The following is a 25,960-nucleotide window of genomic DNA, read 5'->3' on the forward strand; positions in this document are numbered from 1 at the left end:
GTTTTTGCTTTGGTAGTGACTTTTTCTGCTCCATGTCTGAGTTGGAGTAAATTTAGTAGCTTTTTTTCATGCGATGCGACTTTTTTGCGACTTTCGCACTTGATAAATCTCTGACCACTGCAAGTCAAAAATCACATTTTGCTTTGGTAAGCAAGATTTTTATTTTTTGCTTAGGGCACTGCACAAGCAAAAAGTCGCAGAAAAAAGAGTGTAGGCGCACGTGCGACAATTTAGCGACAATTTTAAGCAAAAAGAACTACTTAATGCTTTGATAAATGTCCCCAATGTCTCTTTCCTCACGTAACAGCTTATTCTCATTCAGCATTGCTTTGACACATATCCCTCAGTATCAATTCTCTGGTAACGTCTGCCTTCAGTAAGGCAGAAATAAGCTCACTGAGAGATCAGGTTACAGATTATGCTCATAAAATCAATGGAATAGGGCAGGGATGAGACAGGATGTGCTGCAGAAAGAGACAGAAACACAAATGCTGCTGCTGCTCCTAGTATGTGTTTTAAAGGGGTATTCCAGGAACAAACTTTTTTTTATATCAACTTGCTACAGAAAGTTAAACAGATTTGTAAATTACTTAATTACTTAAAATCTTAATCCTTCCAATAATTATCAGCTGCTGAAGTCAAGTTGTTCTTTTCTGTCTGGCAACAGGGCTCTCTGCTGGCATCTCTGCTTGTCTCGGGAACTGCAAATGGTAGAGAGGTTTGCTATGGGCATTTGCTTCTACTCTGGACAGTTCCCGAGACAGGTGTCATACGAGAGCACTTAGGCAGAAAAGATCAACTCAACTTCAGCAGCTCATTAGTACTGAAAGGATTAAGATTTTTTTAAAAGAAGTAATTTACAAATCTGTTTAACTTTCTGGAGCCAGTTGAGATATATATATCATTATATTATATATTTTTTTTCCTCCTGGATAACCCCTTTAATACCTGGTCCCAGTGCAGGATTCAAAGCAGCTGTGATGAGTACTACTGTGTAATTTCCAGGTTTGGCTTTAGTTTAAATCAGAATTTCTTTGATGCCCCCTCATGAGAATTTAAATTTCAGTTCAAACCCTTAAAAAAATTCAGACCTAAGACATCTTAATAAAATCATACTGCAACAAAGACTGCAAAAAAAATTTGAACCTAAAGCCCAGAACAAATTCAGACCCCAGAACAAATTTTCCGAACTAATTTAGATCTCTACATAAAATCAGACCCAAGATCCCTAAATATATTCAGACCTCAAAATCAAAATAAAAAATAAAACTACAAATAATTCAAGACCCTAGACAAACACCCACAGTTAATTTGAAGCCCAGACAGGATCTAACCTTGTCTCTGGGCATCTTGCCTGTTTAACCATCATATTTATTATTGAAAACAGTGATCCCTCAACGTACAATGGCCTCAACATAAACAATGGCCTTAACATACAATAGTTTCAACGTACAATGGTCTTTTCTGGACTATTGTAACTTAAAACCAGACTCAACATACAATGCTATGGACAGTCCAGATCTGTGAAACGTGCCAATGGCTGGAAGAACTAACCAATCATAATGAGAATTCACTGGTAAAACACCTGTATTACTGAAGTGCATGCACTGACTGGCTGTTTGGTAGTGCCTCCCTACAGTACAGGGGGGTATTACGTGTTCTGTATTACTCTATACCTGTGCCAGGGTTAGCTGCTTCTTTGGACACCAGGTAAGGGCGGCTCCATTTTACTTTTTTAGGACATTGCGTGTACTGTACAGGACCCTGAAGAAGCTCCTGTCCTCTACATAGACAGTGATTTACAGCTCCCAGCAGACCTTTCTTACTTTTATATGTAAGGACTTATCTATATCTGTATTAGTTATATACTTATTTTTGTGTAATCCTCTTTTTTCCTATTTTTGGATGACATTTTGGTGGTTTTAGAACCAATTACCAGGTTCCCATAGAGTTATGGTCTCAACATACAATGGCTTCAACATACAATGGTTGTCCTGGAACCAATTAATAATGTAACTTGAGGGACCACTGTAAAAGATTTTTTTATGAATACAGGGAGTAATGAGTGCTATTTATATATATATATATATTTTTTTTTTACTTACCATTACTATATACACTCTCATGCTAAATAAACAGTAACTTAATGTTGAAGTGTTGGTCGCCTTTTATAAAGTTTATGACAAACCATAATAACCATTGTAATTTCTAACCTTTTTATATACCGAGTCTTCATTTTGGCCCGTTATGTATAACTATGCAGCTCTGCCCCTGGATCCCATGTCCCTATGTGCCAGCCAGACCATCCATCCCATCCATAGCATAGCTGTCTATGGAACAGAACAACATACACATCACTGTGCTTGAGAGAGACAGGGGCTCCATAAATTAATTTAATGGGGCCGAAGTCAGGGATCACAGATGTCATGTACAGTATGTTTGGAATTATAGTACAGTGTAATAGATATGCTTCTTTAATGTATTGAACTATACATCAACAAGAATATTAAACTGAGACAATGCATGGACTCTACAACAATTTCAGAGTTGCCCTTAAATAATATTAAAAAAAATTAAAATAAAATATAAAAAACAGGTACCTCATTGCTAAGTCTTCATTTTCTTGTGGTACATATTTGTACAAGGCAACATAAGTATCTACTGCATCTTTAAACAGTGGAATCTGTAGCAAAAGAAACAGACAGGACATATAACATCCACATTTTTTACATTTACATTTTTAACCACTTATGGTCTGGCAAATTTTGGGCTGTAGAAGAGCCATACCTTTTTAGCAGTCATGCATTTTAAGGTTCCCATACCGAAGTCTTAAAGGGGTTATCCAGGAATAAAAAAAAAAAAAAAGAGGCAATTTCTTTCAAAGAACACTCCCTGTCTGTCTCCAGATTGGGTGTGGTTCTGCAGCTCAGTTCCATTGAAGTGAATGGAGCCAAGTTGTAATACCACACCCAAAGTGGAGATAGACAGGGTGCAGTCTTTGAAAGATATTATGTCTGTGTTTTTTATTCCTGGATAACCCGTTTATTTGTTCATTTTCCGATTGTGATGAGATATTTTTGACATTATATGGGTTGTCTATATTACTATTTAGTATTTGTAAATATGTTTTCTGATATATTACATGCAGCTGCTCTTATAACTCCCAAAGTCTTCTGCAAATCACTAGTAGTTGTGTGGTTGCAGCCGGACACAGGACAGCAGGAGGAATATGTGAAGTATGTTATTTAATATAATTTACACTCTTGTTTAACATTATTCTTACTTGTTGTAGAGTTAGCATGGTATATGGTAGCTGCAAACAATGCAATAGTGAGATACACTGCTCAGAAAATAAAGGAAACACTAAGATAACACATCCTAGATCTGAACGAATGAACTAATCGTATGAAATACTTTCGTCTTTACAAAGATTAATGTGCTGAAAACAAAATCACGCAATAATGGTCAATGGTAATCAAGTTTATCAACACATGGAGGTCTGGATATGGAGTCACATTTAAAATCAAAGTGGAAAACCACACCGAAGTCCGATCAAACTTTGATGTAATTGTCACGATTCGGCTTCCAGGTAGTGGATCCTCTGTGTCAGCGAGGGATTGGCGTGGACCGTGCTAGTGGGCCGGTTCTAAGAGGCTACTGGTGTTCACCAGAGCCCGCCGCAAAGCGGGATGGTCTTGCTGCGGCAGTAGCAACCAGGTCGTATCCACTAGCAACGGCTCAACCTCGCTGACTGCTGAGAAGGCGTGGGACAGAAGGACTAGGCAGAGGCAAGGTCAGACGTAGCAGAAGGTCGGGGCAGGCGGCAAGGTTCGTAGTCAAGATGGATAGCAGAAGTTCAGGTAACACAGGCTTTGGACACACTAAACGCTTTCACTGGCACAAGGCAACAAGATCCGGCAAGGGAGTGCAGGGGCAGTGAGCAGATATAGTCTGGGAGCAGGTGGAAGCCAATTAAGCTAATTGGGCCAGGCACCAATCATTGGTGCACTGGCCCTTTAAGTCTCAGAGAGCTGGCGCGCGCGCGCCCTAGAGAGCGGAGCCGCGCGCGCCAGCACATGACAGCAGGGGACCGGGACGGGTAAGTGACCTGGGATGCGATTCGCGAGCGGGCGCGTCCCGCTGTGCGAATCGCATCCCCGATGGCCATGACAGTGCAGCGCTCTTGGTCAGCGGGACTGACCGGGGCGCTGCAGGGAGAGAGACGCCGTGAGCGCTCCGGGGAGGAGCGGGGACCCGGAGCGCTAGGCGTAACAGTACCCCCCCCCCCCTTAGGTCTCCCCTTTTCTTTGTCCGGTAACTGCCTCCCCTGGGATGAGGACACTGGGAAAGAATGGAGGGTTTCCTCAACGGCAGGCAGTACAGCAGGAGTGGGAATGGGGAGGGAGGGCAGAGGGCGAAGCCTGGCACGGGGCAGTGTGTCACCAGGACGGGGGCCATGAGGAGGCACTGAGGCTTGCCTGACGGGACTGGGAGGGGGGGAGAGGCACTTCCTATGGCAGGCAGAGTCCCAGTTCTTGATCTCCCCGGTGGTCCAATCAAGGGTGGGAGAATGAAGCCGGAGCCATGGCAGACCGAGGAGGACCTCAGAGGTACAGTTGGGAAGGACGAATAACTCAATCCTTTCGTGGTGGGGTCCAATACACATCAGGAGGGGTTCTGTGCGGTAACGCACGGTGCAATCCAATCTGACTCCGTTGACCGCGGAGATGTAGAGCGGCTTGACGAGACGGGTCACCGGGATGCGGAATTTATTCACAAAAGACTCCAAAATAAAATTCCCAGAGGCACCAGAGTCCAAGCAGGCCACGGCTGAGAGGGAGGAGTTGGCTGAAGGAGAAATCCGCACGGGCACCGTGAGACGTGGAGAAGCAGACTTAGAACCAAGAGACGCCACACCCACGTGAGCTGGGTGCGTGCGTGCGTTTCCCAGACGTGGAGGACGGATAGGGCAATCCACCAAGAAATGCTCGGTACTGGCACAGTACAGACAGAGATTTTCTTCCCTACGGCGATTCCTCTCTTCCTGGGTCAGGCGAGACCGATCCACTTGCATGGCCTCCTCGGCGGGAGGCCCAGGCGTAGACTGCAAAGGATGCTGTGGGAGAGGTGCCCAGAGATCTAAGTCTTTTCCCTGGCGGAGCTCCTGATGTCTCTCAGAAAAACGCATGTCAATGCGGGTGGCTAAATGGATAAGTTCTTGCAGGTTGGCAGGAATCTCTCGTGCGGCCAGCACATCCTTGATGCGACTGGATAGGCCTTTTTTAAAGGTCGCGCAGAGAGCCTCGTTATTCCATGATAATTCGGAAGCAAGAGTACGAAATTGGATGGCGTACTCGCCCACTGAAGAATTACCCTGGACCAGGTTCAGCAGGGCAGTCTCGGCAGAAGAAGCTCGGGCTGGCTCCTCGAAGACACTACGGACCTCAGCGAAGAAGGACTGGACTGTGGCTGTGGCAGGATCATTGCGGTCCCAGAGCGGTGTGGCCCAAGACAAGGCCTTTCCTGAAAGAAGGCTCACTACGAACGCCACCTTAGACCGTTCTGTAGGAAACAAGTCCGACAACATCTCCATATGCAGGGAACACTGAGACAAAAATCCACGGCAGAGTCTGGAGTCCCCATCAAATTTGTCCGGCAGGGACAAGCGGAGGCTAGGAGCGGCCACTCGCTGCGGAGGAGGTGCAGGAGCTGGCGGAGGAGATGGTTGCTGCTGTAGCAGAGGCAGAAGTTGCTGTAACGTGGCGGTCAACTGCGACAGCTGCTGTCCTTGTTGGGCAATTTGCTGCGATTGCTGAGCGACCACCGTGGTAAGGTCAGCGAGACTTGGCAGCGGCACCTCAGCGGGATCCATGGCCGGATCTACTGTCACGATTCGGCTTCCAGGTAGTGGATCCTCTGTGTCAGCGAGGGATTGGCGTGGACCGTGCTAGTGGACCGGTTCTAAGAGGCTACTGGTGTTCACCAGAGCCCGCCGCAAAGCGGGATGGTCTTGCTGCGGCAGTAGCAACCAGGTCGTATCCACTAGCAACGGCTCAACCTCGCTGACTGCTGAGAAGGCGCGGGACAGAAGAACTAGGCAGAGGCAAGGTCAGACGTAGCAGAAGGTCGGGGCAGGCGGCAAGGTTCGTAGTCAAGATGGATAGCAGAAGTTCAGGTAACACAGGCTTTGGACACACTAAACGCTTTCACTGGCACAAGGCAACAAGATCCGGCAAGGGAGTGCAGGGGCAGTGAGCAGATATAGTCTGGGAGCAGGTGGAAGCCAATTAAGCTAATTGGGCCAGGCACCAATCATTGGTGCACTGGCCCTTTAAGTCTCAGAGAGCTGGCGCGCGCGCGCCCTAGAGAGCGGAGCCGCGCGCGCCAGCACATGACAGCAGGGGACCGGGACGGGTAAGTGACCTGGGATGCGATTCGCGAGCGGGCGCGTCCCGCTGTGCGAATCGCATCCCCGACGGCCATGACAGTGCAGCGCTCTCGGTCAGCGGGACTGACCGGGGCGCTGCAGGGAGAGAGACGCCGTGAGCGCTCCGGGGAGGAGCGGGGACCCGGAGCGCTAGGCGTAACAGTAATGTCCTTAAAACAAGTCAAAATGAGGCTCAGTAGTGTGTGTAGCCTTCACGTGTGTGTATGACCTCCCTACAACGCCTGGGCATGCTCCTGATGAGGTGGCTGATGGTCTCCCAAGGGATGTCCTCCCTCCCAGACCTGGACTAAAGCATCTACCAACTCCTGGACAGTCTGTGGTGCAACGTGGCATTGGTGGATGGAGCGAGACATACTGTCCCACATGTGCTCAATCAGATTCAGGTCTGGGGAACGGGCAGACCAGTCCATAGCATCAATGCCTTCCTCTTGCAGGAACTGCTGACACACTCCAGCTACATGAGGTCTAGCATTGTCTTGCATTAGGAGGAATCCAGGGCCAACCGCATCATCATATGGTCTCACAAGGGGTCTGAGGATCTCATCTCGGTACCTAATGGCAGTCAGGCTACCTCTGGCAAGCACATGAAGGGCTGTGCGCGCCCCCCCCAATCCAAAGAAATGCCACTCCCCACCATTACTGACCCACCACCAAACCGGTCATGCTGGAGGATGTTGCAGGCAGCAGAATGTTCTCCACGGCATCTCCAGACTCTTTCACGTCTCATGTCTGTCACATGTGCTCAGTGTGAATCTGCTTTCATCTGTGAAGAGCACAGGGCGCCATTGGCTAATTTGCCAATCTTGCCGTTCTCTGGCAAATGCCAAATGTCCTGCACGGTGTTGGGCTTTAAGCACAACCCCCATCTGTGGACGTTGGGCCCTCATACCACCCTCATGGAGTCTGTTTCTGACCATTTGAGTGGACACATGCACATTTGTGGCCTGCTGGAGGTCATTTTGCAGGGCTCTGGCAGTGTTCCTTGCACAAAGGCAGAGTTTGTGGTCCTGCTGCTGGGTTGTTGCCCTCCTACAGCCTCCTCCACGTCTTCTGATGTACTGGCCTGTCTCCTGGTAGTGCCTCCATGCTCTAGACACAACGCTGACAGACACAGCAAACCTTCTTGCCACAGCTCGCATTGATGTGCCATCCTGGATGAGCTGTACTACCTGAGCCACTTGTGTGGGTTGTAGATTCCGTCTCATGCTACCACTAGAGTGAAAGCACAGCAAGCATTCAAAAGTGACCAAAACATCAGCCAGGAAGCATAGGAACTGAGAAGTGGTCTGTGGTCGCCACCTGCAGAACCACTCCTTTATTGGGGGTGTCTTGCTAATTGCCTATAATTTCCAGCTGTTGTCTGTTCCATTTGCACAACATCATGTGAAATTGATTGTCAATCAGTGTGGCTTCCTGAGTGGACAGTGTGATTTCACAGAAGTGTGATTGACTTGGAGTTACATTGTGTTGTTTAAGTGTTCCCTTAATTTTTTTGAGCAGTGTATATGCAACTTTAATGATGTCGACCAGTCTACCATATGACATGATAATACTGTAACAAAGAAGAAATATGTAAAACAAGAGATGCATGCCTTCACTGCTTCTAATGACTGAATAGGAAAAAGCGCTAAAACATTCTACAGTGGGGCAACTATGTCTCTCATAGATGAGGTATACCTATGATGAAAATTACAGGCCTCTCACAATTGGTGGCTGACTAAATATTTTTTTGCCCCACTGTATTTTATGACAGCCTGGTGGTCAACAACCAGCAAAAGGACTGAGGCAGGAAAGATTGATGATTTAACTATTTATCTACAGAATTGTATGCCAAAATGTATAGAAGCAGGGCACCAAACTATACAACATTTACGCCCAAGTTGAAAAAGAGCATATATGTTCCTAGTAACCAGAATAGTATAGGGGATAAACAGGAAAAAGGTGCAGTGGCATATGTTTCTATGACTGGGATTTAGCCATTACTATGGATTGCAGAAGACAGTCAATGTGCCGCCTCTACCCTGTATTCGTGTAACATTGAACTTATGTTAAATAAAACAACAGATTTTCAAATTTGTTGTCTTCAAAACCATTTGTGCTCACACAGTGCCTGCTGCCAGACTCGCAATGTCTGAATCACTGTGTGGGCTTAAAGATGCCAGAAGATATTGTAAATTTTGTGGGAGTTGACACTTAATCTTTCAGAACATTCATATTGCTAATGCTAAGAAGGTCAAAAATATTTCTGCACCCATATTTCTATAGTGTAAACTAAGAAAAACCTAAATATATAATTTATGCCTTGTTCTCAAGATTATAGATCACATGTCATTGAATGACATCAAATACAATTAATAATTATAATTTTTTTTAGATTTATTGTAAACTTAATCGTAGGTAAAGTATTGCTATAGGGAATGTTGTGGTAGCAGTTGCACCCATGCCATAGATCTGGAGCTCTTGACTCTCTGATATAAGCAAACTCCGGTATTATAAATGGTGCCTGGTAGATTTGTATTCTGCTTCAGATTATACGACGTTTATTATAAGTAGATCAAGTCACTATACCACAAAAAAAAAATGTTTTTCTCAAAACACGCAACCTATTAGCCAGTCCCCCCCCCCCCCACTTTTTTTTCCAGATTTCTCATTGTTCCAGCGCTTATCTATTTGGCACATATATTTTTAATTATCAGGAGTCTGAGAAAGGGTTAATTCCTAGCTTCTCCCAGTCTTCAGACAGTGGGGGAGATTTATCAAAACTTGTGCAGAGGAAGAGTGGTGCAGTTGCCCATGGCAACCAATCAGATGGCTTCTTTCATTTTTGAAGAGACCTGTGAAAAATGAAAGAACCAATCTGATTGGTTGCCATGGGCAACTGCACCACTCTTCCTCTGCACAAGTTTTGTTAAATCTCCCCGAGTGAGCACATGTTAAGGTAAACTTAGTGATAGGGCTGACATTAGTGGGGCTGCCAGGTCACTGGGTCACAACCCTATGGGCACTATGTTGTGGTAGTGATGGTTGCTGCCAGGCAACACACCATTTTAACTATAATCAGGTTGTAGCACAAGGGGGTATACAGTTGTTGAAATTTTGCTGAAAAGCAGTAAATAATAAAAATTTGTTGTACATTTCAAATAAATGTGTGCAGATCTCTAGAAGTGCTTTTTGTAATGATAAATTACTGAATATATTTCATGTCTAATTTAAAGGTATATAATGCCTCTTCTCTAAAATGGATCCATCCAAATAAATTATTAAATTAGGCTTGTGGAATTCATTTTGGACGTAATTCCTTTTTGTCCGAATTGTTCATATTTCGTACATTCGGATTGATCCAAATGTACAAAATATTTGCATCCGAATGAATCTGAATTCGTAACAAAACAAATTGTACATGCCTACGAAATTGTGAAAAAATAATTTTATTTTTGTTAAAACAAAATTCATTTTCATTTAGAAGCAAGGGACCGTTTAATAAAGTGTGTGTGTGTTTCACTTTTTTTTCTCTATTTTTTACATTTTTTAGGTAGTACTACTACTCCCAGCATGGAACAGACTGTTCCATGCTGGGAGTAATAGTACCTGTACTAATAGATATATCGCCCCAGGTGTCAGTCGTGTCACCCGATGTGATCGTCCATAATATAGCACAGATGCGGAGCCGCTCTATACAGCGCTCCCATCTCTGCACTATACTCCGGCCAATCACCAGGTTGCAGCCAATCACCGCTCTCTGATTCAAATATGAATGGAGTATAGAGCAGAGATGCAAGCACAGGAGAAAGCAATAGACAGGACGATCACAGCGGATGTCAGGAGTGATACCCACTGTGATCTGTTCTTACCTGCAGGTGCTACTACTCCCAACATGGAGCACACTCTGCTCCATGCTGGGAGCTTTAGTACCTGCATTAATAGACAGATCGCAGCGAGTGTAAATTCTGACACCTGTTGCGATCTGTCTATTAATGCAGGCACTCCAGCTCCCAGCATGGAGCAGAGTGTGCTCCATGTTGGGAGTAGTAGTACCTGCAGTTGAGGAAAGATCACAGCGGATGTCACTCCTGACACCTGCTGTGATCCTCCTGTATAATTTATAGATGCGGCCGGCCGCTCTTCCACGGTCCCCTGCACTGACGTATATATGCACATATTCAGATTTCCCATATGAATAGGTGTATACATTCGACAGTGCAGGGGACCATAGAAGAGCAGCCGGCCGCATCTATACATTATACAGGAGGATCGCAACGAACCCTGGGCGATCTGTCAATTAGTACAGGTACTACTACTCCCATCATGGAACAGTGTGTTCCATGCTGGGAGTAGTAGTACTACCTAAAAATGTAAAAAATAAAGGAAAAAAAGTGAAAACACACACACACACACACACACACACACTACATTTTTATTATTGCCAGCTACCTTTTTAGTGCCCTGCCCGCCCACATAAATTGATCACTGTTTAAAAGTTAATAAAAAATTTGTTATAAAAAAGATACATTTCGTTAGATACAATTTTTTTCCTTCACTTGTGAATCTTTTTTATTTTAGTTTTTTAATGGTACCCTACAACATTTTATTAAAAAAGGTATCTCCATCTCCAGTAACCATAAAAACGAATAACAAAATCGGACGAAAACTAAAGTAAAATTAACGACATGTATAACGAATAGATCCAAAATAACGAATTAATCTGAAAGCCGAACAGTTTCCGAATAGAACCGGAAAAAATATATTCGAATGCATCCGAAAACGGAATAAAACAAATTACTGTATCCCGAAGGTTTAACAGAACCTAAACATTTTTTATCCGAAAAAAAAAACGAAATGTAATTTTTGGTTCGGCACATGCTTATTATTTATATGTAAACCAGATATGTGGATTAAAATATATGCATGGCTCTCCTGTATTTCTCATTAGCTCTATTCCTCTGCTCTTGTCACTGGTCATGTGACTCCTAAGTTTTATTTTTTATTTATTTTTTATAGCCCTGAACACAGCTCAAAAGATCAGCTCATCACACAGTTCACACAGTTCCTGCAAGAGGAAGGCATTGATGCTATGGACTGGCCCGCCTGTTCCCCAGATCTGAATCCGATTGAGCACATCTGGGACATCATGTCTCGCTCCATCCACCAATGTCACGTTGCACCACAGACTGTCTAGGTCTATCACAAGTCTATGTGAGCCTCCAGTCATCAGGGGAGATTTAATAAAACCTGTGAAGAGGAAAAGTTGACCAGATGCCCATATGAACCAATCATATTGCTTCTTTCATGTTTTTTAACCCCTTAAGGACTCAGCCCATTTTGGCCTTAAGGACTCAGACAATTACATTTTTACGTTTTAATTTTTTCCTCCTCGCCTTCTAAAAATCATAACTCTTTTATATTTTCATCCACAGACTAGTATGAGGGCTTGTTTTTGCGCGACCAGTTGTCCTTTGTAATGACATCACTCATTATATCATAAAATGTATGGCGCAACCAAAAAACACTATTTTTGTGGGGAAATTAAAACGAAAAACGCAATTTTGCTAATTTTGGAAGGTTTCGTTTTCACGCCGTACAATTTATGGTAAAAATGACATGTGTTCTTTATTCTGAGGGTCAATACGATTAAAATGATACCCATTATTACCTACTTTTATATTACTGTTGCGCTTAAAAAAGAATCACAAACTTTTTAACCAAATTAGTACGTTTATAATCCCTTTATTTTGATGACCTCTAACTTTTTTATTTTTCTGTATAAGCGGCGGTATTGGGGCTCATTTTTTGCGCCATGATCTGTACTTTTTTTTTTATACCACATTTGCATATAAAAAACTTTTAATACATTTTTTATAATTTTTTTTTAAATAAAGTGTATTAAAAAAGTAGGAATTTTGGACTTTTTTTTTTTTTTGGTTCACGCCGTTCACCGTATGGGATCATTAACATTTTATTTTAATAGTTCGGACATTTACGCACGCGGCGATACCAAATATGTCTATAAAAAAAATTTTTTACGCTTTTTGGGGGTAAAATAGAAAAAAACTGACGTTTTACTTTTTTATTGGGGGAGGGGATTTTTCACTTTTTTTTTACTTTTACATTTTTTTACATTTTTTTTTACACTTGAATAGTCCCCATAGGGGACTATTCATAGCAATACCATGATTGCTAATACTGATCTGTTCTATGTATAGGACATAGAACAGATCAGTGTTTTCGGTGATCTTCTGCTCTGGTCTGCTCGATCACAGACCAGAGCAGGAGACGCCGGGAGCCGGACAGAGGAAGGAGAGGGGACCTCCGTGCGGCGTTATGAATGATCGGATCCCCGCAGCAGCGTTGCGGGCGATCCGATCATTCATTCAAATCGCGCACTGCCGCAGATGCCGGGATCTGTATTGATCCCGGCACCTGAGGGGTTAATGGCGGACGCCCGCGAGATCGTGGGCGTTGGCCATTGCCGGCGGGTCCCTGGCTGCGATCAGCAGCCAGGATCAGCCACGCATGACACGGGCATCGCTCCGATGCCCGCGGTTATGCACAGGACGTAAATGTACGTCCTGGTGCGTTAAGTACCACCTCACCAGGACGTACATTTACGTCCTGCGTCCTTAAGGGGTTAAATGCCTCTGAAAAATAAAAAAGCTATTTGATTGGTTGTTATAGGCAACTGTTCAAATTTTTTTCTGCACAGATTCTGATAAATCTGTCCCATCGTCTCTTTCCCGGCTATCTCCATTGATCACAGAGCCCTGTGACATTTCCAGCCCTCAGCTTTTCTTCCTGTGAAAGTGATAGTTTTCCCTGATTCTTTAACCCCTTAAGGACTCAGGGTTTTTCCGTTTTTGCACTTTCGTTTTTTCCTCCTTACCTTTAAAAAATCATAACCCTTTCAATTTTCCACCTAAAAATCCATATTATGGCTTATTTTTTGCGTTGCCAATTCTAATTTGCAGTGACATTAGTCATTTTACCCAAAAATGCACGGCGAAACGGAAAAAAAAATCATTGTGCGACAAAATCGAAAAAAAAACGCCATTTTGTAACTTTTGGGGGCTTCCGTTTCTACGCAGTGCATATTTCGGTAAAAATTACACCTTATCATTATTCTGTAGGTCCATACGGTTAAAATGATACCCTACTTATATAGGTTTGATTTTGTTCCACTTCTGGAAAAAATCATAACTACATGCAGGAAAATTTATACGTTTAAAAATGTCATCTTCTGACCCCTATAACTTTATAATTTTTCCACGTACGGGGCGGTATGAGGACTCATTTTTTGCGCCGTGATCTGAAGTTTTTATTGGTATGATTTTTGTTTTGATCTGACTTTTTGATCACTTTTTATTCATTTTTTAATGTTATAAAAAGTTACCAAAATACGCTTTTTTGGACTTTGGAATTTTTTTGCGCGTACACCATTGACCGTACGGCTTAATTAATGATATATTTTTATAGTTCGGACATTTACGCATGCGGTGATACCACATATGTTTATTTTTATTTATTTTTACACTGTTTTATTTTTCTTATGGGAAAAGGGGGGTGATTCAAACTTTTATTAGAGAAGGGGTTAAATGACCTTTATTAACACTTTTTTTTTACTTTTTTTTTGCAGTGTTATAGGTCCCATAGGGACCTATAACACTGCACACACTGATCTCTCATCCTGATCACAGGCGTGTATTAACACGCCTGTGATCAGCATTATCGACGCTTGACTGCTCCTGCCTGGATCTCAGGCACGGAGCAGTCATTCGTCGATCGGACACCGAGGAGGCAGGTAAGAGCCCTCCCGGTGTCCGATCAGCTGTTCGGGACGCCGCGATTTCACCACGGCGGTCCCGAACAGCCCGACTGAGCAGCCGGGATACTTTCAGTTTCACTTTAGAAGCGGCGGTCAGCTTTGACCGCCGCTTCTAAAGGGTTAATACCGCACATCGCCGCGATCGGCGATGTGTGGTATTAGCCGCGGGTCCCGGCCGTTGATTAGCGCCGGGACCCACGCGATATGATGCGGGATCGCGGCGCGATCCCGCTTCATATCGCGGGAGCCGGCGCAGGACGTAAATATACGTCCTGCGTCGTTAAGGGGTTAAAGGGGTATTTCAGGAAAAAAACTGATTTTTTTTTATATATCAACTGGCTCCGGAAAGTTAAACAGATTTGTTAATTACTTCTATTAAAAAAAATCTAAATCCTTCCAGTAGTTATCAGCTGCTAAAGTTGAGTTGTTCTTTTCTTTCTGACAACAGTGCTCTCTGCTGACATCTCTGCTTGTCTCAGGAACTGTTCGAAGCATTAGAGGTTTGTTATGGGAATTTGCTCCTACTCTGGACAGTTCCTGAGACAGACAGACAGGTGTCAGCAGAGAGCACGGTTGTTAGACAGAAAAGAACAACTCAACTTCAGCAGCTGATAACTACTGGAAGGATGAATATTTTTTTAATAGAAGTAATTTACAAATCTGTTTATCTTTCTGGAGCCAGTTGATATAAAAAAAAAAGTTTTTCATGGAATACCCCTTTAAGTAATATGAATGGGGCTCTATGTTACGGTGCCATGGATACTATTTTCTGAGCAGAGAGGCACAAATATTTACAATTCACTATACCAAAATTAAGGAGATTCAGGAATTAACATACACCTAGTTTACTGTGTCTTTTTTTACCCCATAAGGACAATAAATGTAAATGTATGTCCTGGTGCGCTGGTTCTTATATATTTACATCTTGTACATGAAGCGAACACAGGAGCTGTGGACCCCGTGATTGTGTTGATGCCCGCCATTAATCCTTCAGATGCTGTGATCATTACTGACCACGGTATCTGCGGCAACCTGCAGCATAATTGCAGGGGTTCGATGTTCGATGACAATAATATTTTTTTGTTGCTTCATATATTTTAGGGTAAAATACTTCCCTCGCTAGTTACAGGACAGCACCTCCTCACAAACCCTCCTCCTCTCTGTTATGCCATGACATAGTGCTGAAGAAAGTGCACTAATAGTATTTAAAATGTTCCTTTAAAAGACTTTTAAACATCTGCCTATTTTTTTTTTAACATTAAAGTATTTTCTTTTTACTTTATTTTCTGTCTGACCACAGTGCTCTCTGCTGACACCTCTGGTCATGTCAGGGACTGTTAAGAGCAGGAGAAAATCCCCATAGCACACCTCTCCTGCTCTGGAGAGTTCCTGACATGGACAGAGGTGTCAGCAGAGAGCACTGTGGTCAGACAGAAAATAAATTAAAAAGGAAAATAACTTTCTCTGGAGCATGAGCAGCAGCTGATAAGTACTGGAAGGATGAGGATTTTTAAAAAGAAGTCATTTACAAATATGTTTAACTTTCTGGCACCAGTTGATTAAAAAAAATTGTTTCCACTAGAGTACCCCTTTAACTGTTCAGAGTGGTAAAAATATAATTTTCTGGTCTCATTCCTGTTAAGGAGATCCTGGGACTCTATTCCATGGTGCACAATATTTTCACAGCTGGGCTGTATTGTTGCAGTACTCACACCTGAACTCTCCAATACTTACCTCGCTAGTTACAGGACAGCACCTCCTCACAAACCCTCCTCCTCTCTGTTATGCCATGACATAGTGCTGAAGAAAGTGCACTGGACTGGACAAGCTGGTACTGCATTGGGGATGCTTTAAGTACAGTACTATAGATGACACATGGGGAGAGAAGGGGCTATTGATATACTAGGTTTGCAAGGTGATATGTGAGCACAGAAAAACAAACAGTAGCAGGAACAGAGCAAGGAAGGGGGAACACCACAAAAGCAGCCCTGGTGAAAGCAATGAACTGCTGATATTGATAATGAATAAAAGGAGGGGGGAGGGGATTACATTAAGAATGCAGCACTGTGTACTAAATGCGAGACACTTTCTCAGCACTTTATTAAAGGGATATTCTGGGCAAAAACATCTTATCCCCTATCGAAAGGATAGGGGCAGGGACATGCACAGACATTTTTAAGGGCAGGGACTCAAGTAAAAAAAGAGGGCACTTTTCATAATTTAAAAAACGTCTGCTAGACTTAAAGGGGTTGTGCGCTGCCCTGCCTTTCGGAGCTCCGCTCGCAGTGTCCGGAAGTTCATTACTCCAAACGCTGTGTGCGGGCTTCCGTGTTCGCGGCCGCCGGGCGTGACGTCACGCCTGGCCCCTCGTGACGTCACGGTCACGCCCCCTTCCCATAGACTTTCATTGAGGGGGCGGGCCAGCTTCTTGCAGCTCAGCAGCAGCAACAGCTGCAGCCACCTGTTTCTGAGCTTCCTCCTGTGTCTGCAGCTTCTCCCGGGACCAAGCCTCATTTGTCCTTGCCATCTAAGTATGACTGAGATCCCAAGGTGTGTAGAGGCTTTGTGACACAGTGTTCTATCCATCTAGAACTCATTGCGGATCTGTTCCAGACGGAATGTGCTAAAGTGGCGTTTGTGGTGAGTCTACTGTCTGGAAAAGCTTTAGCCTGGGCTACTCCTCTCTGGGATCAAAGAGATCCGGTCTCCTTGAACCTGTCGGCCTTCCTTGCAGAATTTTGCAATGCATCTGAAGAACCCACGCGAGCCTCCTCTGCCAAGATAGCTCTTCAGAACCTCTGCCAAGGGAACTCCTCCGTTGGCGACTACGCGGTTCAGTTCCACACACTTGCCTCTGAATTTGCTGAGGCTTAGGCCTTGTGTGATACCTTTAAAAAAAGACTTTCCTCTAGAATCAAGGATGCTCTCGCTGCACGAGATTCTCTGACTTACCTGAGTGAACTTATCCATTTTACCACTCGAATTGATGTGCGTTTTGCCGAGATGCAGGAAGAACTTCCATTGGAAAAAGAACCTTCCCAAACACGGCGATTACCTCGTCTGGCACAGTGTTCCAACATCCACCTCTACTGTCTACTTTGCCTACTGCCGAAGAAGCTAAGGAAGTGGACCGTTTTGACTTAACACAGCAGGAAAGATCCCGTCGACGCAATGAGAATTTGTGCCTATATTGTGCCAGTCCTGAGCACTTTCTCAAAGACACTTCTATACGTCCTCCGCGTCTGGGAGAACGCTCTCATCTTGGGCAAGTAGGAGTGGCATCCCTCGATGGGAATATTACCTCTCCTTGCTTGACAACCCCGGTTCAAGTTTTTCCTCTGCCAAGACTTCTTTTATCGTTTCTGCATTTTTGGACTCCGGTTCCGCTGGAAACTTCATTGGTGCCTCCCAGGTCCATAAACACAGTCTTCCAGTGAAGCCCTTCTACATTTCTTCTGTTAATTGATAAAATCTGAACTGTAAGGTGCAATTCCGCACTGAAACCCTCGTCATGCAAGTAGGGAAAGAAGGGAAAAAAATTAGTTTTATGTGCTACCACATTGGACTTCGGAGCTTCTTCTTGGTCTTCCTTGGCTTCAACATCATTCTCCATCACCCCTCAGTCATAGATCCTAATAGAGGTCTCACTAGAGGAGACTTTCAGTTGCCATTTTCTTCCTTTGTATCATAGTGACCAAGATGCCATCTATGTATTTGGCCCATATTAAAGTCTTATTAGTGCAGGCCTTCATTTCTTCTGCAAATGTCAATGTCCTCTCCCACCAACTCAGGAGCAAATTAGCATGTGTAGGATCTTAAGGGTATGTCCAGATGAGCAGCATACAGCATATTTTATGCTGCAGATCCGCCGCTGAAGGACCTCCTGTATTCTGCCTTTACATGTGCCTGCTTGGAGCGGCCATACGCTGCTACGTGCAAACACACCGAAGCGATGTGTGAGTCACCGCGCATGCGTGGTGTACTCGCACACATCCCGGCCGCTCCCCCTGCTCAATGAGCTAGGTCAAGAGCTGCCGTGATGTGCGAGTTTACTGCGCATGCGCGCGGCGACTCGCACATCGCAGTGTGTCTGCTCATAGCGGTGTATTGCCACTCCAAGCAGGCACATGTAAAGGCAGTGTGGTAGCCCTTGGGGGGTATAGTGTAGTTGGGGTGATGCTGTGTTGTAATGTGAGGGGTTAATTTAACCCTTGTCACTCGTGACGCCAGGGTGAGGGTTAATACGCTGAGGTAGTTGCTAGGCCTATCGCCACCCTTCCCAGAAACGATAGGTGCATGCAGAAATAAACGATTGTCCACGGCAGTGCTAAACTTGAACTTGCAGGAACTTTACTGATGAACTTCGGTACATTCAGTAATGGTAACAGTCTCTATTATCAGAGTCTATTATCAGCACGGCAGTGACCGACAGTTGCCTAGGACCGATAGGTTATCCCGAGACCAGTAGAATTAGGTTCTGCAGAGATCCGCTGGATTTAGGGGTCTGTTTAGGTCCAGTGATTTTGCAGAGTAATAGGGAATTTAAGTAACTCACAGTTTTGGAATGATGGCCGATGCCGCAAGGCTTTGGCCTAGTGGTTGCCGATGACAGCTGCGCAGATCCGTCCTCATCAGCAACTTACGAGGAAAGGGAGAGATTAATGGCCGCCGCTCCCTTTATATGGGCAGGGCCGTTTTGGATTGGTCCATGTCAGCTGTCACTCACCGTTACAAAGCATGGTGGGTGATCACCTGACTACCTCCAAAGGTCCTTGAGTAAAAACCATAGAGTTCTGGAACGCATCACGTGACCCGCAGGTCCTGCGACCCTACAACAAGGTAAGTACACTTTATACACATATAGACAATTAGAATTTGAATAATTGTAATTATTAAAGGGGTGACAAGGGGCTAACTATAGATGAGGATCCCACTGGTACCTAGGGACTCTGACTTTGGGGACCTCACCACAAGGTAACGGATGCAATCAGGTACCGGGACACCACAGCAGCATATAGAGGTCCTTCAGCGGTGGGTCATAGTGTAAAATCCGTTGTAAATCCGCTCGTCTGAATGTACCCTAAGGGCTCCCTAAAGCTGTTCCACTGAGCTGGTGTTATATTTTCCCATCAACAAGGGACTGTAAGTCTATAGTCATTATCTGTTTGACAACATCGGTTAAACAAGGAGAGAATGCTATTTTAGAGTTGAGGGCCATATTCATGACAACAGACAGGTGGAATTGTTAGGCCATAAATGACCATTGGAGTATAGATAATGATTGGGCGATTTACAAGACAAAGAATGTTGTCCAGCTGTCCAACAGTGGAGCACAGGGGTGGCAGCATCATGTTGTTAGAGTTCTTTGTTGCAGGAGGGACTGGCACATCTAACAAAATAGATGGCATTTTGAAGAAGAAACATTTATATGTAGATATTGGAACACTATCTAAAGACATCAGTCAGGAAGTTAAAGCTTGAGTGCAAATGGGCCTTCAAATTTTACAATGACTCCAAGCATATCTCCAAGTTGTGGCAAAGTGGCTTAAGGACAACAAAGTAACGCTCATATTATAGAATGGCTATCACAAAGTCCTGACTTCAATACCATAGAAACTTTATAGGCAGAAGAGGAAAACTGTGTGTGAACAAGGAAGTGTACAAACCTGACATCCCCTCTGTCAGAAGGAATGGGCCAAAATTCCAGCAGCTAGTGGACGGCTACCCAAGACTTGTCACCTTAGTTACATTTTAAAGGCAATGTTATCAAATACTAAGCATGTATATTTGAACAGTTTTGAGATGCTGGGAATCTGATTAAAGAAGTAAAAGCTGAGATAAAGCATTGCCATGAACTGTAAAAAAAACTGAGGAAACATTGGAAAGATGTATGTGTCCTATATTTCTTGGTGGTTGATGATAAGTACGGCAGTCATAACATTTTGCTTCTGGGGTTAGCATTCAAAAGTCACATACCGTAGGTTGTTTCTGGTTATTTTTGTAGTAGGCACCTTGGCTGGGCATACCCTTTGAACTAAATGTATCCTAAATTAGTGGGGAAAACTCTTGTGTCAGAATAACACCCCTCATTGGAAGAATTCTGCTAGAAATTCTGCTGAAATTTAAAGCACATTGGGGTAGATTTATGAATCTTTTTTGTTTGTTTTGTTTAATCTGTGTGTTTTATTTTTTTGCATTTTTGGGGGGATTTTGCGTATTTCTATGCACATTTTTTTTTTTACTTACAATATAAGGTATTTCTGAAGATTTGTTTATGTGGGCCACTTAACCCCTTAACGACGCAGGACGTAAATCTATGTCCTGGTGAGGTGGTACTTAACGCACCAGGATGCACATTTACGTCCTATACATAACCGCAAGCATGGGAGCGATGCTTTGGTCATGCGCGTCAGGTCCCGGCTGCTGATAGCAGCCAGGGACCCACCGGTAATGGCCGATTTCCGCGATCGTGCGGATATCCGCCATTAACCCATTAGATGCCGTGATCAATACAGATCACGGCTTCTGCAGAAGTGCGGCACTTAATGTGGATGATTGGATCGCCCACAGCGCTGCCGTGGTGATCCGATCATCTTTAATGGCAGACGGAGGTCTCCTCACCTTCCTTCGTCCATCTCCAGGCATCTTCTGCTCTGGACTGAGATCGAGCAGGCCAGAGCAGAAGATAGCCGATAACACTGATCAGTGCTATGACCTATGCATAGCAATGAACAGTATTAGCAATGAAATGATTGCTATAAATAGTCCCCTATGGGGACTATTAAAGTGTAAAAATAAAAGTAAAAAATAAAAGTAAAGCAAATGTGAAAAATCCCCTCTCTCAAGAAAAATTTTAAATGTTTGTTTTTCCCCCATCTTACCCCCAAAAAGTGTAAAAAATAAATCTTAATAAACATATTTGGTATCGCCGCGTGCGTAAATATCCCAACTATTAAAATAAAATGTTAATTATCCCATACGGTGAATGTACCGCCGCTTATATGGAAAAATGGAAAAGTTTTATAGGTCAGCAAAATAGAGGGATTTTAAATGCACTAATTTGGTTAAAAAGTTTGTGATTTTTTTTAAGCGGTATAATAATAGAAAAGTATGTAATCATGGGTATCATTTTAATCTTATTGACCCACAGAATAAAGAAAACATGTCTATTTTAATGTAAAGTGTACAGCATGAAAATGAAACCTTCCAAAATTTAGGTTTTCTTATCAATTTCCCCACACAAATAGTATTTTTATTTTTTTTGGTTGTGTCATACATTTTATGGTAAAATGAGTTATGTCATTACAAAGGACAACTGGTCACGCAAAAAAACAAGCCCTCATACTTGTCTGTGGATGAAAATATCAAAGTTATGATTTTTAGAAGGCGAGGAGGAAAAAACTAAAATGTAAAAATAAATTTAAGGGGTTAAAATGCAGTGGTCATACATTTATTGTTTGTAATTTTCTTTGAAAACACAACCTTGGATTGTGCAACATATACTAATGCTTTGTTCCAAAAATTCTGCCTGCGCCAGAATTTTAAAGAACCTGACCAACTCTCCATTTTACTGAGAAGACCCACAAAAGGGGCGTGGGTGTTGGAAAAGGGGCGTGGCCACAAAAGGACCGTGTCCCTAACATTTTCAAAAAATCCCAACATATTTACTAAGGTTTCCACAGAAAATGATTTGAGCTGAGAAAAACTCTACAGATCAGAGCATGTGTAAAAAAAACTAAATGTAGAAAAAAGTGCAAAATGTAAGGAAACTGTTACGCCGAGCGCTCCGGGTCCCCGCTCCTCCCCGGAGCGCTCGCTACACTCTCGCTACTGCAGCGCTCCGGTCAGATCCACTGACCCGGGGCGCTGCGATACCACCTCCAGCCGGGATGCGATTCGCGATGCGGGTGGCGCCCGCTCGCGATGCGCACCCCGGCTCCCGTACCTGACTCGCTCTCCGTCGGTCCTGTCCCGGCGCGCGCGGCCCCGCTCCCTAGGGCGCGCGCGCGCCGGGTCTCTGCGATTTAAAGGGCCACTGCGCCGCTGATTGGCGCAGTGGTTCTAATTAGTGTGTTCACCTGTGCACTCCCTATTTATCCTCACTTCCCCTGCACTCCCTCGCCGGATCTTGTTGCCATTGTGCCAGTGAAAGCGTTTCCTTGTGTGTTCCTAGCCTGTGTTCCAGACCTCCTGCCGTTGCCCCTGACTACGATCCTTGCTGCCTGCCCCGACCTTCTGCTACGTCCGACCTTGCTTCTGTCTTCTCCCTTGTACCGCGCCTATCTTCAGCAGTCAGAGAGGTTGAGCCGTTGCTAGTGGATACGACCTGGTCACTACCGCCGCAGCAAGACCATCCCGCTTTGCGGCGGGCTCTGGTGAAAACCAGTAGTGACTTAGAACCGATCCACTAGCACGGTCCACGCCAATCCCTCTCTGGCACAGAGGATCCACCTCCTGCCAGCCGGCATCGTGACAGAAACCTTAGTAAATAAAGTGGAAAAATACTTGTAGGGAATTAAAACCCACAAAGAAAACTACACTCTACTCTTAGTAAATCAGGGTCAATATGTTTAATGGGATTTCGTTGTCCCATTCACACAGCGGAATTTCCATGGCGGATATTCCGCTACGGAAATTCCACATAATTTTACGGAATTGCGGGCAGATTCCCATTGAACTCAATGAGGCTTTGAATTTCCGCAGAATTCTGTCTTTTGTGCACACAGAAATTCTGACGCAATTCCGACGTAATTTTGTTCAGCAAGCTTTTCTGAACGGAATTTGTGCCTAATTGTGGCTATTCTGCCGTGTGAACATAACATTACAGTGGAATGGACACCACTGGCTCAATTCAAATACATCATTCTGCTTCTAGGGTGGGACTTTTAATGATAAATGGTCAAAATATTAAATGGTGAAAGAACATTGCTGTGATGTGTTAGTTAGTGTTGCATCATTCACTTTCTGCCTAAAAGTAGGAACACAATTCTAAAACATATTTGACTTTATCAAATGCCAAATTCTGAAAAATATTGCTATTAGTCATATAGAAGACCAAATATATCACAAATGCATTTTACAATACTTTGTAGTTAAGGAGGACACTAGGTTTTCAACAGTTTCAAAATGTAATTTTTGTCTCCATAGAAACATGTGCCATCCGAATACATCAGTCCTCTCAATGGTTTCATTAATAGTGACTGCTTCTGTGTTGTTCTTGTCTAAATTTCTGATATGTTGCCCAAGTTAATCATCTGTAAACTAGTACTGTGATGTGTCAAGCATGTCGACTTCAATGTCAAATAGAATTTGTTTTTATGACACTTATACTGGACATCGGACACTTATTGTAAAATGCAGTAATAATTATAGACCAACTGAACTGCAGGTTAAATTTATAAGGCTATAGGTTATGAACACAGGTGTGAACAGTGCCTAAAGGAATGTCGTTCACCAAATTCATGGATAGTGCACACACCAAGGGAAAGCAGAAGACCCTTGAACCCCTTCCTGCCAAATACATTTTTCGCAATAGTGTTTTCGTCTTTTCATTCCTGCTTTTTAAACTTTTTTTTTATCCACATTGCCATATAAGATCTTGTTTTGTGGGATAAGTTGTATTTGTTACAATGCAATTATTTGAAAAATCTTAAAATTTAAGACAGAATGAAAAAAAGAACAATTCCTCAATTTTTTTGTTGTTGTAAATAATAACATGTGGGATATTACAATTTCAGTGTTAATACGTTCATATAGGTTTTGTTATTTTGTACAGCAATTTTCACATTGTGTATTTTTTTCTATGCCATTCATGACATGGGATGAATAACATGATATTTTAGTGTAGAAATAGAAGGACATGGCAATATCAGTTACGTGTATTTTTTATTGTTTATGTATACTGTAAATTGGAAACGTTTTTTTATTTTAACCTTTCATGCCTTAATGGAGCTGCTAATCATGTGGAAGAGTATGGCTAACATGCTTTTGGGCCTTAGTACTGGTATGAGGGATAAGTTTGCTCCAGGCCACAATAAGGTTTATTAAAAATGTATGTATACAGTGAAAAAATGTGGTGTTCTCCTTTTTTCATACAGTGCCCTAAAATATAAATGGGAAAATATTAGTACATATCATTCATAGGGGGGAGATTCTCAAAGAATTTTGCACCAAAAAAAACAATTTCAACCAAAATTTTGGTGCGAAAAGTATCGACCACATTTTCAAAGAGCTTTGCGACGCAGTTTACACTGTTCACATCAGTTTTGTAAAAGTGGTCGTGCCCACTTATATTGTCTGCTTTACATGATATTTTCAAAGGGGTCAAAGTCCAGTTTACATAAAAAAATTCACACCAGCTTTTTGATAATGTAGAAATCACAGAAATGGTTGTAGTTTTATTGTTTTTGTTTCTTTTTCTTTGTTTAGTTTTTTTGGGAGAAAAGGTGTTAAGTAATTATTTAATTATATAAAAAAAAAATTATTATTGAAAGATGTTATAAAAAAATCTATTTTTTTTTTCTTGATCACTGTACCTGCACTCACATTTAAGCTCAGAAATGTTTTGTCTGGGCACCAGTAACCATGGAATATTTTGTGAAATGTCTCCACCAGAATTTCCTGCGATGTAAACTTTGGCACAAAAATTTCTGATTTTGCCACCAAACTCTGCATTTTTGGCGCCCAAAAAAATCCAATATGACTGCAACAAAAAAAATTGCGGCACAAAAAAAAAAAGAAAGTGGCGCGAAAATGTATTTTCACATTTTCATGTTTTCAAAGCAGCACAAAAGACCTTTGAAAATGTGAGGAGAAAAAAAAAAAGGTGTGATTCATATCGCTGGCACAGAAATTACAGTAGTGTTTGAGAATCTCCCCCAATGTGTTTAAAGGTATTTTATAGCACTGTTTTCATAATAGGTAGTGAACAGTGCTGATCTATATTTGCCCCAAACCACTGTCCCTACTTACTTGAACAACTGTTCTTAACGTTAACCCCAACTGGGCTATCATCTCTAAACCAGGAGGGCAGTGTAATACAAAATCAGCTGGCAAGAGAGTAGTTAGGATACAGTCAAAAGTCAAGTCAAGTCAAGTCAGGAGCACATGAACAGGCACAGGGAAACAGGAATGCTGGTGATGAGTAGCAACCACAGTCACAGGCATTTGAGAACAGCAAATGTCCATTTAAATCTGGTCACATCCAACAATGTTGAGCAGGATCGGTCGTCAGGACGTCATGAGATACTGCCGGCAGCATCTGGAGGAGGTCCAAGAGAATGTCAGAACTGGGCCACTTAAGATAATTAAAAGTGTTTATGAAGAAATCCGAATTTAAAAAAAGGAAACATTTTAAATACTATAGATTTTTCGGTTAAATAGTTATTGCCAGCCAGCATTTTTTGATTTTAGGTTTGGTTTTAGTTGAAATTTGTTTTTGTATGACAAATTGACAAACTCAGCCCTGCAACAACTTAGTTTAGCTGCCATTTGTAGTGAACACTGTTCAATGTACTTCTGCACTGCAATTCCAAAATTACATATAATAAAGTACAGAACAGGACACAGTTTACTTCCCTCTTGAGAGGAATGCTTAGATGATGGAGTGCTCTTTTAATTTGCCTGTTTACTGTTTTTCGCTGACACACAACCGAGTGGGAGAAGTGGTGGGATTAGAGCCAGATAATTTAGTGCTT

General features: G+C 43.0%; 1 protein-coding gene across 2 annotated transcripts in view; it reads right to left on the bottom strand.

The window, feature by feature from the left end:
• Positions 1–25,960, bottom strand: part of STAC (SH3 and cysteine rich domain) — a 288,021-nt gene that overhangs the window by 27,668 nt on the left and 234,393 nt on the right. For both annotated transcript variants that reach the window (XM_056520385.1, XM_056520384.1), the window contains exon 8: positions 2,601–2,683. In XM_056520385.1, coding sequence (XP_056376360.1) covers positions 2,601–2,683 — 83 coding nt within the window. The remainder of the gene's footprint in view (positions 1–2,600; positions 2,684–25,960) is intronic.

The sequence above is a fragment of the Hyla sarda genome, chromosome 5, assembly GCF_029499605.1.
Source record: "Hyla sarda isolate aHylSar1 chromosome 5, aHylSar1.hap1, whole genome shotgun sequence".
Classification (NCBI taxonomy): Eukaryota; Metazoa; Chordata; class Amphibia; order Anura; family Hylidae; genus Hyla; species Hyla sarda.